At 46.7% G+C, this 16,412-nt stretch overlaps 2 protein-coding genes across 4 annotated transcripts in view; both read left to right on the top strand.

The window, feature by feature from the left end:
* LOC135815012 (uncharacterized) overlaps positions 1 to 16,412 on the top strand; it is a 108,407-nt gene that overhangs the window by 40,523 nt on the left and 51,472 nt on the right. The gene's annotated exons all lie outside the window — the stretch shown is intronic.
* LOC135806703 (uncharacterized) lies at positions 1,947 to 11,731 on the top strand. The gene is made up of 3 exons (XM_065320932.1): positions 1,947 to 2,113; positions 2,286 to 2,576; positions 10,712 to 11,731. The coding sequence occupies exons 2-3, from the start codon at positions 2,400 to 2,402 to the stop codon at positions 11,729 to 11,731; spliced, it is 1,197 nt and encodes a 398-aa protein (XP_065177004.1). The 5' UTR covers positions 1,947 to 2,113; positions 2,286 to 2,399.

Genomic DNA, 16,412 nt, shown 5'->3' on the forward strand with positions numbered 1-16,412 from the left:
CATGCTGCATGTGTTAGGCAGCGTGTTTGCGGATCGCTAGCATTTACCCATTCTTTGCATGACACAGACATCTAAATCCCAGTGCGTTCCATCAACACTGTTGAAATACCTATTCTGACTCTGACAAAGCTGGCCCGGCAGTGTGTACTGCTTGATTGGGTTGTTTCTATTCTCATTGCTCTCACTGCATATCTATCATAAGTTATGTACTGATGTAGTTGATTCCTGAACCCACAGTATGGGTCACCAGGGTGGGTCACGGTCCGAGTGGTGTGCGCTCTCATGTTTGACTCTCTGACGTTTATATACTGCAAGTTCTTTTTATGCTGTGTGAACATTCCACTGTGGGCAAATACAGTCTAATGTCTGTGATGATACAGTACTGCTGATCTCCACTGACATAGTCCTGTTCCTCAATCATATTATTCTAAATTAACATCTTATCTGCAGTGGCACCGTGTGGACTGTATCGGTGTTGAATCGGTTGATACGTGAACAGTTCACACATTCTTTAGATCAGTAGAGCTAATATGGACTTTACTGGAGGAATTTACCACTCCGGTCTTCTACTCAGTTTGGATTTCATTTCCATTTTAAATTTTCAAATTTTCACTAGTATTTTTGCAAATGTTTACGAATTGAAGCTTGAGCCTACAACTGCAGCCTCGGAATGATCACAATTATTGTAATGTTCAGCCATAAAATAATTAATGAGTTTTGATCCAATGCTCACACTAGCAATGACACAACCAAGTCCTTTTCTGCCGTTACTCAGAGTTTCGTGTTAAATTAAGAACCACTGATCATGCAGACAGCATGGTGTGGGATATGATACTAAACTCTGAGTACCGGCAGAAAAGGACTTGGTTGTGTCATTGCTGTGTGAGCATTGACTATTGTATTACTGCCTCTGTTCACTGGACATAGAGCACAATACCGTAACAGCCTGAGGATCTTAAAATACTATCTAGGATTATACACACTGTGACAGAGGTAGTAGTAGCTTAGGTTCTACGAATGTGCTCAATACCTGATTCAGGCAGAGCGGTGTACACAAAGGCACACAATTGTCTGATAATTGGTTCAGCCATGAAACTCTGAGTCACAACGGAGTTTGCCCGAGGTTTTCATTGTGTGCCTTTGTAATAATAATACCGGTAATTGTGTCTATGACTGGAAAACCTTACACACACACACACACACACACACACACACACACACACACACACACACACACACACACACACACACAGGTTTTGCTGCAGTGGAGCTTGCGCAATGTGTCTATCACTATAATAATGAGTTTCGATCTGTGGCCGGAATTTAAAAAAAATCTACCAAATTAGCGAATATAGCGATTCTTCCTCGACTGACAGTCTGCAACAAGGTCAAACCTTCCGACTCCCTACCAGCTCGAAGTAACGACTATGTGAGTGTGTTACTCTACACACAGGTACATGTGCTTAGTGTATGTGTACCTCGTGTTCACCAAACTGATGCACTGTCAATCTTCTCCCATCTCCTGTAGAATGCACACACTACTAGTAGATCTACTATCATGCCATTGTACTTTACTTACTTTGTTGCAGCAATGTATTTGTGACCTAGTAACAAAAAGGTTCCATGCTTTGCGGACACAAAAATATGTAGCAACTAATTGTTACTTTAGCGTTTCGTTACTTTCTCCGAAGCAGTGGTAGGGTTTGAAGCGTCTCCTCTACAATATCCACTGTAGTAGGTTTGGTAGTGAGGTATCTGTGACTTTCAGCACTTTTCAATGACAATGGCGGGACCAAAGAGACCCGGCAACAATTTTTTTTTACTTTCTCACTTCCTCAGGCTCTGCAGTGTCGCCTCCCACTGTCCCAGGTAGCAGGGAAATGCTGGCCAGTTCAGTTACACAATCCTGTACTTGGTTCGCTGATGTTTGCCATCACTGGGTGACTGGGTCTGGGAACACTGAGCCGCCGCTCGTAGCCGTAGTTGAACTGAGAAGCACAATGTAGCTTGTGCTTGCTTACATGTACTGCTCGTTTTGCCGACCTGTCCGTAACAAATACCGGTAGTGGCAGGGAAGGAAATTCCACAAAGGTTGGCGAGCCGCTACGTGTAGGTAAGAAGTTGACCGAGTACTCGTAACGTTATAGTGTGTACCCGAGCTGCGAGCTGTGAGGCGAGGAGAGACTGAGTGGACTTTGTCCGACTCTTGAAGCTGCACATCATCAGCACAATGTTCGAGGTACCTATTAAAATGACATTGTATTTCTTCGTTTTCATCTGCTCAGTTTCCGGGTGCATTCACTCGCGGCAAAAGATAGGTACCAACACCAGCAACAGCAACAGCATGCCCGCAGCTGGGTCGCTGACAGTCCCAGTACTGGCAGTACAAGGACATTCACATGATTCCAGCAGATGATGCCAGAATATTTCTGCAGCGCATATCCAGGATATCACCTCGGCTAGCGCAAGCCTTGTTGGCTAAGTCAGTATGCACGGCTGGGTTCCACAGCACTACATTCAGTGGGTTGAAGGACTGGAGTCCAGCCATCCACACAACACTCCATGCCAAGCTCAAGGTGAGCACTGCTTGTAGTCACTTTGTTTTCTTGTGTTTTGATGCAAACCGTGCTTGGATGAGATTTACCTATCCATGATTTTTTTCGACTAATGCAAGTCCTGTGTGTTGTGTGCACTCACATTCTGTACAGTGCTGCTCACTGAAATCCAGTCGTGAGAGTCAAGTGGGCGCCGTACACCTTTTCGCAGCCCAGTGTTCGCAGGTCTAGGGCTGTGCAATGCCCGGCGCGTACTTGAGAAACTTGACTGGATGTCATTGAGCAGTCCTGTAGTTAGAGCATTGAAAGCATAATTATAATCATGTAGTTTCCATGTTTTGTATGCTAGTGAGACTAACGGTATGACTGTTATGATGGGAGTGTGTGTGTGGGGGGGGGGGGGGATCATTGTGAGGATGTGATTCTGGGCTGCAAACACGTAGAAGACAGAATATGGGTTCCCATATGTCACGTGATTGTTGTCTTGGAGTCGTCCAAAGACAGATCAAAATACGTGGGCTGGAAAGCGTGATAGCATACACAGGACCATGTACACAGAAACCTGTCCAAGACGACCACTCAAGGGACCTTCAAAATGTGGTCTCTGTTACCAGGCGGTCTCTTTGTCCATTATCATTTGACTGGCAATAGCATCCCTTGTGTCCTGGTTGCAGTGGTCTTCTAGGACAGGTGGTCGCCTTATCTCTGAGTGGTCGCCTTGACAGGTTTTGCTGTACATCACTGATAGTGTCCAGAATGACAACAAAGAAGTACTAGTACTACTAGTGCACTGCTCACTATCTACTGACATGACATGTGACAAACTGTTTAGTGATGTGCATGCCCCAGAGGCCGGAGCAGAATCGGTCTGGCCTACATGTAGTCCCCGTTGTCTGTAGTGTTGTAGTGTGCGCGGCTTCTATCAAGTCAGGCCACTGTCTGTATACAGACGCATACAGACTAGTTCGCTTTTGCCTAGCTAATAATAATAATAATAATAATGACAGTACGAAGTAGTGGTTGCGACTTCGGCGATGATTTGTAAGAAAGGTTTGCTCCCCACACCGGAGCTCGCGCTATTCCGCCGACTTTACTTGACACTTGACTGACTCACGACTGCCATCCAGAGCACACGAGAAGTCCATCGAACCTTCGACTCGGCAAACCTGCAAGAAAGCACCACTCCCTGCTCAATACACAGTGTTTCGGGGAATTCACCCCTCATCAGTTGAGCTTGAGTAGGCTGAGGAAGATTGTGCCTGAAGAGCACCACTTATATAGTGCTCTCCAGGCACAAACATCACCAGGGATACAAACTTACAGAGACGCTCCGCTTCCAGCGCGACAAACACCTCGTGAACACGGTGTGGGGAGCAAACCTTTCTTACAAATCATCGCCGAAGTCGCAACCACTACTTCGTACTGTTGTGCCCAGCGCGGGCTTGCGACTAGTTGGTTTGGAGGTGACAGCGTTGCGAATGACCGAGGGTCCTCGACGTCTGTCTCACCGTCCAGGAGCGACACTGACTCACGCTACTATCTGAGGTCTCGGCTTCATAGGTGCGTCCATGGAGCTATGAAGCCGAGACCTCTGGTCGGCGGAGCTTAATGGGCCCCACCACCACACTCCATCATTCACCCCAGTGTCTGGAGATATGTGGATTTTGTAGAAAAAAAAGAAAAAAAAATATCCATAATTCGTCACGGTTCTTTGTTTTCAGTACAACATTGTTGAGAAGTTCGTAGAAGTTGTCAGCTTCCTGAGGGTTGATGGTGGATCGTTGAAGAGTTGGGGCATAGCAGCACACGACCGTGACAGCTCGACTGTCAGGTCGCGGGCTGAGTACCATTCGTACAGATACAACTCGGTCAGAGTGGAACTGGTACGACAGAACATTATTTGAAAATTTCTTGTTGACGAGGATGGCAACGCCAGCGCGCGACGATTGACCTCCGGACCTATACAGCTTGTGGCCATCGCCGAGGGTATCAACTCCATTGTCGGCTATCCAGGTCTCCGTAATCCCAAGGATGTCGAGCTTGTAGGCCTCGAAATCTTCAGCGAGATTTTGTTTTTTGATTTTTGATTTTAGTGAACGGACGTTGAAAGTCGCAACTCTACATGACGGCGTACGACGACGCTTCTGGAATATTGACTCAACTACTTCATTATGACCTCTCATCTAATCACTGCCAGTATGCGTGGCTCCAAATTGTCCTAGGGAACAGCTACTCCTGCCAAAAAGCAGGAGCTGACGGTAGTTCAAACCGCCATCAAAAAATCTAGCTAAGCTGACGGTAAAACATTTGTGGATGAATTAAAAATCATTTTTGCCCAGTAAATCGAATAGGCTTGGTGTAGTGCCGTACTGGTATGTACAGTGACTTTGTCTTTGAGTTTCCAGTGTTCTGTGTTGGTGTATCTACTGGTCAGATTGAATTTGAAGTCAGGTTGTGGCGTGTGTGTATGTGTGCAGCTGTATTGATTCGCCATGTCCAGACCAGAGTGTGTATCATGCAGAAGTAGTAGTAAGCATGGCAAGCTGCTGAAGTGTCTCCACTCGTTGTGTGTGGAGTGTTTGGAAAAATACATCAGTGGCAAGGGCTCTGTGGGATGTCCTGAATGTGGAACAGTTACTCCAGCATCGACTACTGGTGTGCCCTTGCTGCAGTACCTGCCAGACAGTGATGTGTCTAGTGATGGGGTTGGAGAGGAGGTGGCTGCTGCAAGTGCTGGCCGTAAGAAGTTGTGTGATGAATGTGCTGAGGATACTGCAGCAGTAGCTGTTTGCAATGACTGTGGGGACAATTTCTGCACTGACCATGCCAGGGTGCACCCAACCTCACGCAGATCATTCAAACACAAGGTTGTGCCACTCAGTGAGGCTGCGGGTCATACAGGTGATAGAACATCAGCCAGCCAGCACAAATGCTCATTCCACCCCTCGTTTGTACAGTGTTCGTATTGCTTGAGTTGTGAGCAGCTAGTGTGTAAGCAATGTGTAAGCAGTGGTGATCATGCTGCTCACAATGTGCAGACTATCACTGATGCATCGTCTAGCATTAGCCAGTCCTTGAAATCCAAGCTGACTAGCACATCACTTGGAAGTGGCAGTGTTTTTGATGAGTCGATCAAAAAGTCTGAAGCGGCACTGGGTGGACTCCGTGATGAGACTGAAGGCTTGTCCTCCCGGATCAACGACGTTTTTGGTGGTCTGAAGAAAGCCATTGAAAACCGTCAACAAGAGCTTCTGGATGATGTGGATCGACTGCAGTTGTCACATCTTCTTCCCCTTGAAGAGCAGAAGCGGCAGATTCTTGCTGGTGCCTCGTATAGCAAGAAAGTTCAACATCTGGCAGAGAACTGCAATGAGGATTTCAATTTCTTGAAGATGAGTGGATGGCTGGAGAAAGCAGCGAAGAATGCTGTGAGTGTGTCCGAGAGAGATGTGAAGGGGTTTGCTGTGGGAACTCTATTTTTTTCGCCATACCACGTCGAGGAACTGACTGCGGCCATTGCCAGAACTGGTGTGGTGAGTGACATTGGTATTCTGTCATCGGAGAAGAGTAGCATGACTACTGCAGCCAGTGTTGAGGAGGGAGACGACCTTACCGTGATCATTGAGCCAAGGAATGGCCACGGTGATAGTCTGGCTGTGACGGAGGCACATTTGTCTGGTGTTCACGTTGAAGTAATATCTACGGACAACGCAATCGACACCATTCATCCTGTGCTGATGCCCGACAGAAGTCCTAATGAAGGCACTAACATTATTGCAACTTACAAGACGACCGGAAAGAAGGGTTCAGTGCAGGTATCAGCCATGATTGGAGATCACCATGTAGCTGGAAGTCCTGCAATGGTTACCATCGTGGATCCTCTTTGGTTTGATCCCAGCCAATGCCATGCTCATCTTGCACTGTCGAACAACAACCGTACGGTTACTCGTGGAGGTAGTTCTAACGGGAACTGGAGGTCAGTATGTGGCGTGAGGAAATGGAGTAGCGGCAAACACGAGATATCCCTCCGTCTTGATCGCATCACTGCTAGTAACGTTTGCCACCTGTTCCTCTTGTGTAATGCCCAGCCTCCACCACTAGAAGGTTGGCCAACAGGAAAGACCACATCGTTTGGATGGTACAGCAACAGCACCGGTGGTAGTGATGACTGGACAGGCAGTGCACTGGGTCAGCCATGGCAAGCCGGTGACGTCATTCATATGTCGTTGGATTGTGACAATCACACGTTAGTCGGTCGTCATGAGTGTACCGGAGCAACGGAGACACTGACTAACGTGACAGGTGAACTCTACCTCTACATTAGCCTAGCTCTCAACGGAGACCAAGTTAATATTTTGTAAATCACCAATCCTCTCGACTTTCAAGAACACAGTGATGTGTATGCATGCCTGCATGCCGGAACCGATCCAGTTGGTCAGGTTGTAACCAGACCAACCTTTTGGCCACCAACACATGCCTTACTGCTGAGGAGGTTATCTGTGCACGGCGTATCTTACACGAAGTATGAAAGGCCTCCGTATAGCCGGACCTATTAAAAACCTTTTCACGGCGGTCCTGGTGTTTATATTTGTTTTCGTCACATGCATGTCTGTATATACATGTAAACATGTATAAGAAAGGAGATTAGTCATGTATTGCTGTTCCTTTTCCATTTTTGTTGTGCATGTTGAATGCCTGCATCTTTTGTTTTTATCAAGCACTCAGCCAGGAGTCTGCAACCCGATTATCAGTTCCCAAAATTTGTAACATTTCCATCAATTCCATTGTGTAATGTGTTGCACTGTCCCTGTATGCAGGAGTATTTCATGTATTTTCATTTTTTTGTTTCCTACTCTGTTTGTTTCTGTGTCTATTTCTCCTGCAGTTGGCTCCAAAGGGAGCCATTTTCTATGTATGATAGTCAATGAGCTATACATAACTGACTACTGTTGCTCTCACCACTGTGTATGGGGGTTTCCCCTACTAGTGTGTGCACTGACAGTTGCTTTCACCACTATTGTGGGTTTGGTGTTTTTTCCTTACTGGATTGTGCACTGACCTGATGACAAACTGGAATTGAGACAACTGCATGAGACGATGAAAAGAAAGAACGAAACGACCCAGCATGCTGATTGTGTAGACCAACCTCCCTCCCCGGACTGAATTGTGTAGACCAACCCGTCCTTCCTCCCCTGACTGACCCGGACTGGCTGGTGTAGGAGTTAACAGTCAGCCCGTACACCCAGGGGTATACCGGTAGTATATACATGAAACTAGCGGAGGGAAGGATTTCGGATGTTAATGATGCACACATGCTCTGGTCACCAGTACAATCATGGTACAGTCTGTATCGGCTATAGAGTGACCGGATATAAGAATATATCGGCTACAGTGATATTAGGAAATTAGAGGCCACATGCCACGTACTGCTCAGTCATATTGGTATGAAATATCAAAAGCAAAACGTATTTTATCCAATAAAAATATCACTATAACCAATATTATCGGATGTAATGATATATCGGATATTATGATGGCAACAAAGAATCAAAACATGCCTAACACACTATATTATTATCGGCTATAATGATAACTTTAAAATACATGAAGCAATAACATCAAAGGCCCTATTTTTTTTACTTTCTTCACGTTGCCTATTTTTATAGTGATACATGTACATAACAGAATTTTGTTATGGAAATGCGGGCACTGTCAACTATGCAGTATGCTCATTTGTCAAAACGCCATGCTGGAAGTATTTCCTTGCCTTTCATGTGTCGATCGAAAAAGAAGAAAAAATCGATCGTATCGCATATAGTGATTGAAATGGAACTGTACCTGTAACTATCACACCTAACTGTGCATGTGTGTCGACCTTCATGCAATATCTTGTTCTCTTGTCATGATGCATGTAACACTGTTGTTCCAGCTAGTTCCGCTAGTGTTGTCCGTGCTAGCGCTTTGTTCTCCTGGCGCCCGCGGCCCGATCATGTATCAAGGCAGCGCAGTGCATGCAGTGATTGTGGTGTTCGCGCGTGTGGAGCTGGTGCGTGACACGTGCTGGTCATTTTGATACTCCGCCATATTTTCTCCTTTGGACTTGGTCCTTCGTTTGGGGACCGGGTCTTCTTTCTTCTTTGCACTCGACTTTAGTCTTAGTTTTGTTGCTCTCTCAAAATACAATGTGAACCATTACTCTCTGGCTCTCTGGCTTGTCGCGTGTGTCCGTCGGAGGGAGTGATTAGTTTACAACGTGGTGCCGAAACCCGGGATTGAACTAGGGCCGTCGTGAGTTGCGACTGCGGAGTTCAGGATGTCGAGTCTGAAAGTCGACGGTTTTGTCAAGGCCTTTCGGGGCAAGAGCAATGAGAGCTGGCAACAGTTTTGGGCAAAGTTCCTCGTTCTTGCGGAGATCCAGGGCTGGGATGATGAGGCTAAGCGCATGAAGCATTTCCCTCTGTTTCTTGCGGATGACGCGTTCCTGGCATTTCAGGGAATGGCGGGTGCGGACCGAAAGAAGCAGGACGAGGTGGTCAAATTGATGCTATCGTCCTTCAGTATGACGAAGTCTGCCGCGTACGAGGCGTTTGTGGTGCGGAAAATGAAGTGCGACGAGTCCACTGATGCATTTGTTGCAGATCTGAAGCGCCTCGCGGAGTTATCCGGTCACAAAGTGACAGACGACAAAGATCCTGTGGTGGTGCAGCAGTTGTTGAAAGGCCTCCCTACCGACTACAACCGGCAAGTACGGCTCAGTCTCGTGGGAAAGGACATGTCGATAAGCGACTGTGTGTCTATTGTTCGAGCTCTGAGAATTTCAGATGCCAGCGGAGGTGACAGTGTGTCAGCTGCCGCCTCGTCGGGTGGTGCAGCGACCAGGAGTGGTCCTACCAGTACCAAGTCACACTCACAGGCTGGATCTAGCGCGAAGCCCTCGGGCCTCTGTTTCAAGTGTGGCGAGCCTGGGCACATCCGCAGGAATTGTCCCAGCAGAAGAGCAGGCGGAGGTGGAAGGAGCCAGCCGATTACCTGTTTGTTCTGCGACGGTGCTGGCCATGTAAAGGCTGACTGCCCTGAGAGGAGAGATTGGCTGGCAAGGAAGGACAGGACTGCAGCTGCCGTGGAAAGTGCTCGCCCACAACCAGCTGTGCAGGAGAACGACCCATGCCTAGTCTCCCTGGCCTCTCCTGGAAAGCTGCCTCGTATGTACGTGGATGTGTCTGCCGGAGCGGCGAAATCGAGTGTTCGTGCGCCGGCTGTCGTAGACACCGGTTCAACTCGTACGCTCATCTCGCAGTCCTTCGCCACTCAGCATGGCATCAGTCTTTCACCCACGGCTGCTCCACCCATACTTGCCAGTTCTCCTTTGGACTTGGTCCTTCGTTTGGGGACCGGGTCTTCTTTCTTCTTTGCACTCGACTTTAGTCTTAGTTTTGTTGCTCTCTCAAAATACAATGTGAACCATTACTCTGGCTCTCTGGCTTGTCGCGTGTGTCCGTCGGAGGGAGTGATTAGTTTACATGATGCATCGGTTATAGTGAAAAAATCACAGAGATCAAAAGGGTACGCTATAGCCGATACAGACTGCATGAGGAAAATGGTATAGTGGCAAATATGACATCACCTTGATGGTATCACCGCTGATAGATTTCTCCATAGGAACATGGTGTGTTCTTCTTGTGTAATGTCCAAATTTCTATGACTGGACATGTGTCAATGTGGAAAGATAACATTGTTTTCATGGTATGGCTACAGCAACCACACTGGTAGCTGGACAGGCAGTGAACTGGGTCAGCAGTGGTAAACACTGAAAACCACACTAAGAGTGGTGTACAGAAGCCTAAGAGTACCGATCAATTCTTGAGCCTTGCAAGCTGTTGAATGGTGTAATCCCAGCAGAGGCTATTTTGGCTTCTGCTGCGGCTTCACCATCGTCTAAGGTCTAGTGTGTTTATGTGTGCGTATGTACGTGCGTGTGTGTGTGGGGAGAGGGGGGGGGGGGGGTGTACAAGTGTATGTGCGTGCGTGCGTGTGCGTGTGTGTGTGGGAGGGGGGGGGGGGGGTACATGACATTGTGTATGTATGTGCCAATGGTATATGAGTATGTGTGAATGCATGTGTTTGTGCTGTATCTGTGTGTGGTTCTGTTCTTGCAGTTGTACCAAGCTAAGTGCAGCATAGTGGAGATGGTGATGTGCAATGCAGTTGTATGGGCTGTGGATCGCAGGCAGCCAATTGTCCTTGCTCTCTCACCACAACACCATAACATGCTGGGAATCGTGGATTGTCGCAACGATGCACCTCTCCTGTACCACACCAAACTTCTCACGCAGCCTGACAGCAGTGGAAAGATAGGTCCTCCACAGCATGTCCCAACCAAAAAGAGGTCTGCTACCAGGACGACAGGAGTCCAGCTGTCATTGCCAGAAGGTCATCGAGCCCGTGCTACCACTATGGTGGGACGTGACGATGCTCCAGTACGACCACATCTCACAAGGCCACACAGCACAAGCAAAGTGGAAACGAGCGTCACAACCTTTAGCGGCTCAGACTCGTCTCCTCGAGCTGGCCGGAAGTCTGCCCCAGAGGTGGATATGTCACTTGATAGCTTCACCTTTGCGGGTCGGTCCACAAGTTCTCCATTGCTGCAGGGCAAGATGGATGTGATGAAGGAGATCAACTCCGACGACGAAGAATGCAATAAAGTCAACAGCAATGGTGGCGGTGCCCTGCGGGACAAACAACGCAGCAGAACGATGTATGATGGTGAAGCCACTGGATCACCAGCACAACGTGAGTTCTGTCTTGAAGGTAGCTTGTACTACTTAGCACAGTCCTGCACATCCATCTTAGCCTTTGACAATGCTCTGTGGGTGGCCAGGTCCTGTGCGGATATTCTAATCATCAGCAGTGATCTAAGACAGGGTTGTCCGTTCCTGGGACAGCTGTCGTGCTCACTACATCGTGACGTGAATGTCTCCGCTCTTGGCAGTCAGCACAGACTTGCACTGTGCTCTGATCAGTATGCCATGAGTCAACTACAGCTGCTGCGCTCCGACAAGACCAGGCCACCAGGGACAATCGTGTGGTGGTGTGGGCGGCATGTGAGCAGGAAACACTGCACCAGCACAACAGACACTGTCGTTATCTGGACCGCTGCTCGCAGTGTGCCATGAACTAACCACCGTGACAAACTCGACGGACATTGGACTCACCACCGCCTCTTCATCCTGCCCAGTGCATCTATCATTGTTGCAAGTACCGTGTGTGCATGTTACACGGGGCTCACTGTGAACCATATACGGTCGTGTAAGATTCTGGTTCACTAGTAAAGCTTACGTGAAAATCATGCTAAGCTGTTGAACTGGTGAGGTATAGCTGCCCAGAGTGGATACTGGCATCGTCAGTGGATGTTCTTGGCTGTCTGGAGTGGATACTGGCATCGTCAGTGGATGTTCTTGGCTGTCTGGAGTGGACACTGGCATTGTCAGTGGATGTGCTTGGATGGCTGGAGTGGATACTGGCATTGACCGTGGATGTGTTTGGATGTCTGGAGTGGATACTGGCAAGCTGGGTCTTTGCGGACCACTGATCTAAATCAGCAAGCTGACCTACTCAGTCTCTACAAGCAGAGTAATGGCTGATGCAGGGCGCATGAAGGATATGATATGTAGGCAGGACTAACTGTTCACTGTCTGTATCGGTGGTGGTTTTCAGTGTGTTTTCCCATGCAGGCTACTATTATAAACCTGCTCAACATTGTTATAAGGCCGCACGTTTTTATTTCTATGTTTCTCGTCACCTGAACATCTAAAAACGTATGCGAGAGGTGGAAAAAAATAAAAATGGCCGAAGAATAAAAAAAGTTTATTAGACCTTTGTTCACACTAAAATCCACCAATACAAAATGCAAAATAGCATCCATACTCAGACCATAGTTAGCAACTAGTATGTGATAGGAGCTTCTGTCACAATCTGTGCATGTGCAGCTAGATTGCGCACAACAAATGCCGACCTCGCATCATGTGTCGCACAGGCCAGGCCACATTATGAACATGTGCATGAGTGTGCTGGTCCCCACATGCACAGTCAGCAGTGCAGCACAGTTTTTTTTTCTTTTTTCTTCCAGACTCCTGAATCGTATGCGCGCGGGTGACGAGAAACATAGAAATAAAAACGTGTGGCCTAATGTGCTCTCATGTTTGACTGCGTGACGTTTGTAATGCATGGTCTCTTTGTGCTGTGTGAACATTCCACTGTGAGCAAACGCAGTTTAATGTCTGTGATGATACAGCACTGCTGATCTCCAACCTAGCCTTGTTCCTTTTTAACAGATTATTCTTATCTGCACTAGCACTGTGTCACGAGTGTGTGGACTGTATCAGTGTTGAATCGGTTGATAGGTGAATAGTTAACACATTCTTTAGATCAGTAGAGCTAATATTATGGACTTTACTTGAGGAATGTACCACTCCGTTCTTCTACTCCAATGATTTGGGATTTCATTTCAATTATAAATTTTCAAATTTTCACTGTACATTTATTTTTGCAAATGTTTACGAATTAAGAGTAACTCTCCATCACTGTAACATGATACTATACAGTCAGAAAGTGCAATAACTAGGCACAAAACTGACAGAGTACTGAAACATTCGACGTCCTGACACCCAGCTTCAACACATCTCCGTAGCGCTAACCGACAGCCTTCCAACTTGGAAGGTTCAAGGTTTATTTATGGCTCAACATCCGAGTTTCAAATTGCACACCTGATGAGCCGTCACGAACCATACGGCGAAACGTACGTCGTGTGAAACAACTTGTTTTGTAGTCAACTAGTCCATCACATTATCATGCATGAGGAGTACTGTAGGAGTTTGGCTTTCGGCTTGTACAATTCGTTTTCGCAAAGCTTCCCTTTCTTTACTTATCTTTGATATTTATGACCCACCCAAGTTGGGTGGTGTGCTGCTTTGCTGCTTCGAATTGTTGTTAGACCGCTTTGTCAAATATCGTACTGGTCTCGTCATCGTCCAGTAACAATCGACATTCTTTGTTCCGTTGGGACTGTAGCTTTTGCTCGTTTTCGTTGCGCTTGCCTTCCCCTCTTTGGTCTTTTCCATAACCTTGAACCTTCCAAGTTGGAAGGCTGTCGGTTAGCGCTACGGAGATGTGTTGAAGCTGGGTGTCAGGACGTCGAATGTTTCAGTACTCTGTCAGTTTTGTGCCTAGTTATTGCACTTTCTGACTGTATATAGTATCATGTTACAGTGATGGAGAGTTACTCTTAACTCGTATCCATATGTCTTTTCTCTTCCACATTTATTTATGGCTCAACATCCGAGTTTCAAATAATAATAATAATAATTCAAAGGATCAGTCGGGGAAGTGAACTGCCTGAAAAGAGAGAAAAAAACGCCAGACCCACCAGGACTCGAACCTGGGACCCTGCTTGTCATGAGCAATGCTCTAACCACTGAGCTATGGGACCAGGCTGAACCTAGAAGGCGCTGACAAGTTTTTCACTCCAAAGGCAGCTCACAACACGTGCCACACATACTGATGGCACTTGGGTCTTTTTCCCTCCCAAACTTGTCAGCGCCTTCTAGGTTCAGCCTGGTCCCATAGCTCAGTGGTTAGAGCATTGCTCATGACAAGCAGGGTCCCAGGTTCGAGTCCTGGTGGGTCTGGCGTTTTTTTTCTCTTTTCAGGCAGTTCACTTCCCCGACTGATCCTTTGAATTTGAAGTTCTCCCAATCCTTTCCAAATAATAATAATAATAATAATGGACTCAGATGGAGAGCCAGGGTTTAATTTCTACAAAGAGAAAGACCAAGGAACTACAAGTTACGCTATATTGTCCACTAACACCACCAGCTACTAACTTGTGACAATCAGCTCATGCGATAACATTGCACGACACTGACCGACGGTACTGACGTTCTCCAACTAACTGGCTAACAGCTCTAGCACATCTTGGATGCGCACTCCAACAGCCTTCCAACTTGTAATGTTATTTCTATAACTTAGTTATAGAAATAACATAAGGAGGGGAAGGACTTAGGTGAGCGCAACCAAGATAAGCACGAGCTGAAAGTCTCAGCTGTGAAGGACGTTGGCGGATGTTCATGCATCTCGATGACGATACTGGCAAGACCATTGGACAATACGGTCAAATCACGATTCAGGAACGCAAAGCCACATTCCACACAACTTGTGTGGCTCAAAAGATGCGAAGATCAATAAAAGGGGAAGCTATGCGAACAAGATTCACGAAAAACCGAACGTCTCAGTAAAACAGCACTGTACTTCGACTATGACTTATTTAGATGGACAATAAGCAGCGGTAACAAGCAGCAGTTTCACACGAGGATCGCTTCCAAGTTGGAAGGCTGTTGGAGTGCGCATCCAAGATGTGCTAGAGCTATTAGCCAGTTGGTTGTAGAACGTCAGTACCGTCGGTCAGTGTCGTGCAATGTTATCGCATGAGCTGATTGTTTAGTAACTGGTGGTGTTAATGGACAGTATAGCGTAACTTGTAGTTTCTTTGTATTTCTCTTTGTATAAATAATAATAATAATGGGTTTGCTCCCACACTGGAGCTCGCGCTATTCCGCCGGCGACTCGACACTTGCCTGACTCACGACTGCCATCCAGAGAACACGAGAAGTCCATCGAACCTTCGACTCGGCAAACCTGCAAGAAAGCACCATTCCCTGCTCAATACACAGTGTTTCGGGGAATTCACCCCTCATCAGTTGAGCTTGAGTAGGCTGAGGAAGATTGTGCCGGAAGAGCACCACTTATATTGCTGTCCAGGCACAAACCAAACTAAACCCATTCTTAAACAAAATATCGCCGAAGTCGCAACCTCTACTTAATAATAATATTATTAATAATTTATACAAAGAGAAAGACCAAGGAACTACAAGGTACGCTGTCCACTAACACCACCAGTTACTAAACAATCAGCTCATGCGATAACACTGCACGACACTGTCCGACGGTACTGACGTTCTACAACTAACTGGCTAACAGCTCTAGCACATCTTGGATGCACACTCCAACAGCCTTCCAACGTGTTAGGTGTTAGCGGACAGTATAGCGTAACTTGTAGTTCCTTGGTCTTTCTCTTTGTATAAATTAAACCTTGGCTCTCCATCTGAGTCCAACAATGATAATAATAATGTAAGGAGAAAATTGGAGGCGTATCCAATTTCGAAAGAAAAGGTGTCAGGACCGACGCATCCACACAGTCAAGTAAGCCAATTTTGTAACCGAACGTTTTCGTTCCCTTCTCATCATGGGTAAGTACAGGGAAAAATGTCAAAATACAGCAACTTATAGAGCTACAGCAAAAGCATAGATCGAAAACCTCACGCTATACGCGTGGGAAAAAATAAAATTCAGCAGAACTTGTCAAAACCAGGGTGAAGGTGAAGAAATGACTAAAACACAATGAAAACATCAGCGAGGAGAACCATTCCTTACACTTTCTCGAGGATTAGCGCCAAACGACTGAAGTGACAACACATTTTCCTTCTGAACACATAGTTCAGGGGACAACTTACGAATATATAACGCTTCCAAAACAGACAAATGTTATACAGATCTGCCACGGGCCAAAACTGAGAAAACATCATCTCTGTACAACTCACGACAACTATCACTAACCAACAGATGACTCTTGATAGCCAATAACTGATTTTTAGAATGTCGCATCTTTTTCGTCACCTCCAATGTCGCAGCTCTTGACCCGTCGGCAAGGAAAAGAGGTGCAGAGCTGGTGAAACTACACAGAAGAAGACAATGCCAGGGACACCTACTCGAAGAGTCACTCGCAGCCAGGTTCGGATGCGT

This window comes from Sycon ciliatum, chromosome 1, assembly GCF_964019385.1.
Source record: "Sycon ciliatum chromosome 1, ocSycCili1.1, whole genome shotgun sequence".
Lineage (NCBI taxonomy): Eukaryota > Metazoa > Porifera > Calcarea > Leucosolenida > Sycettidae > Sycon > Sycon ciliatum.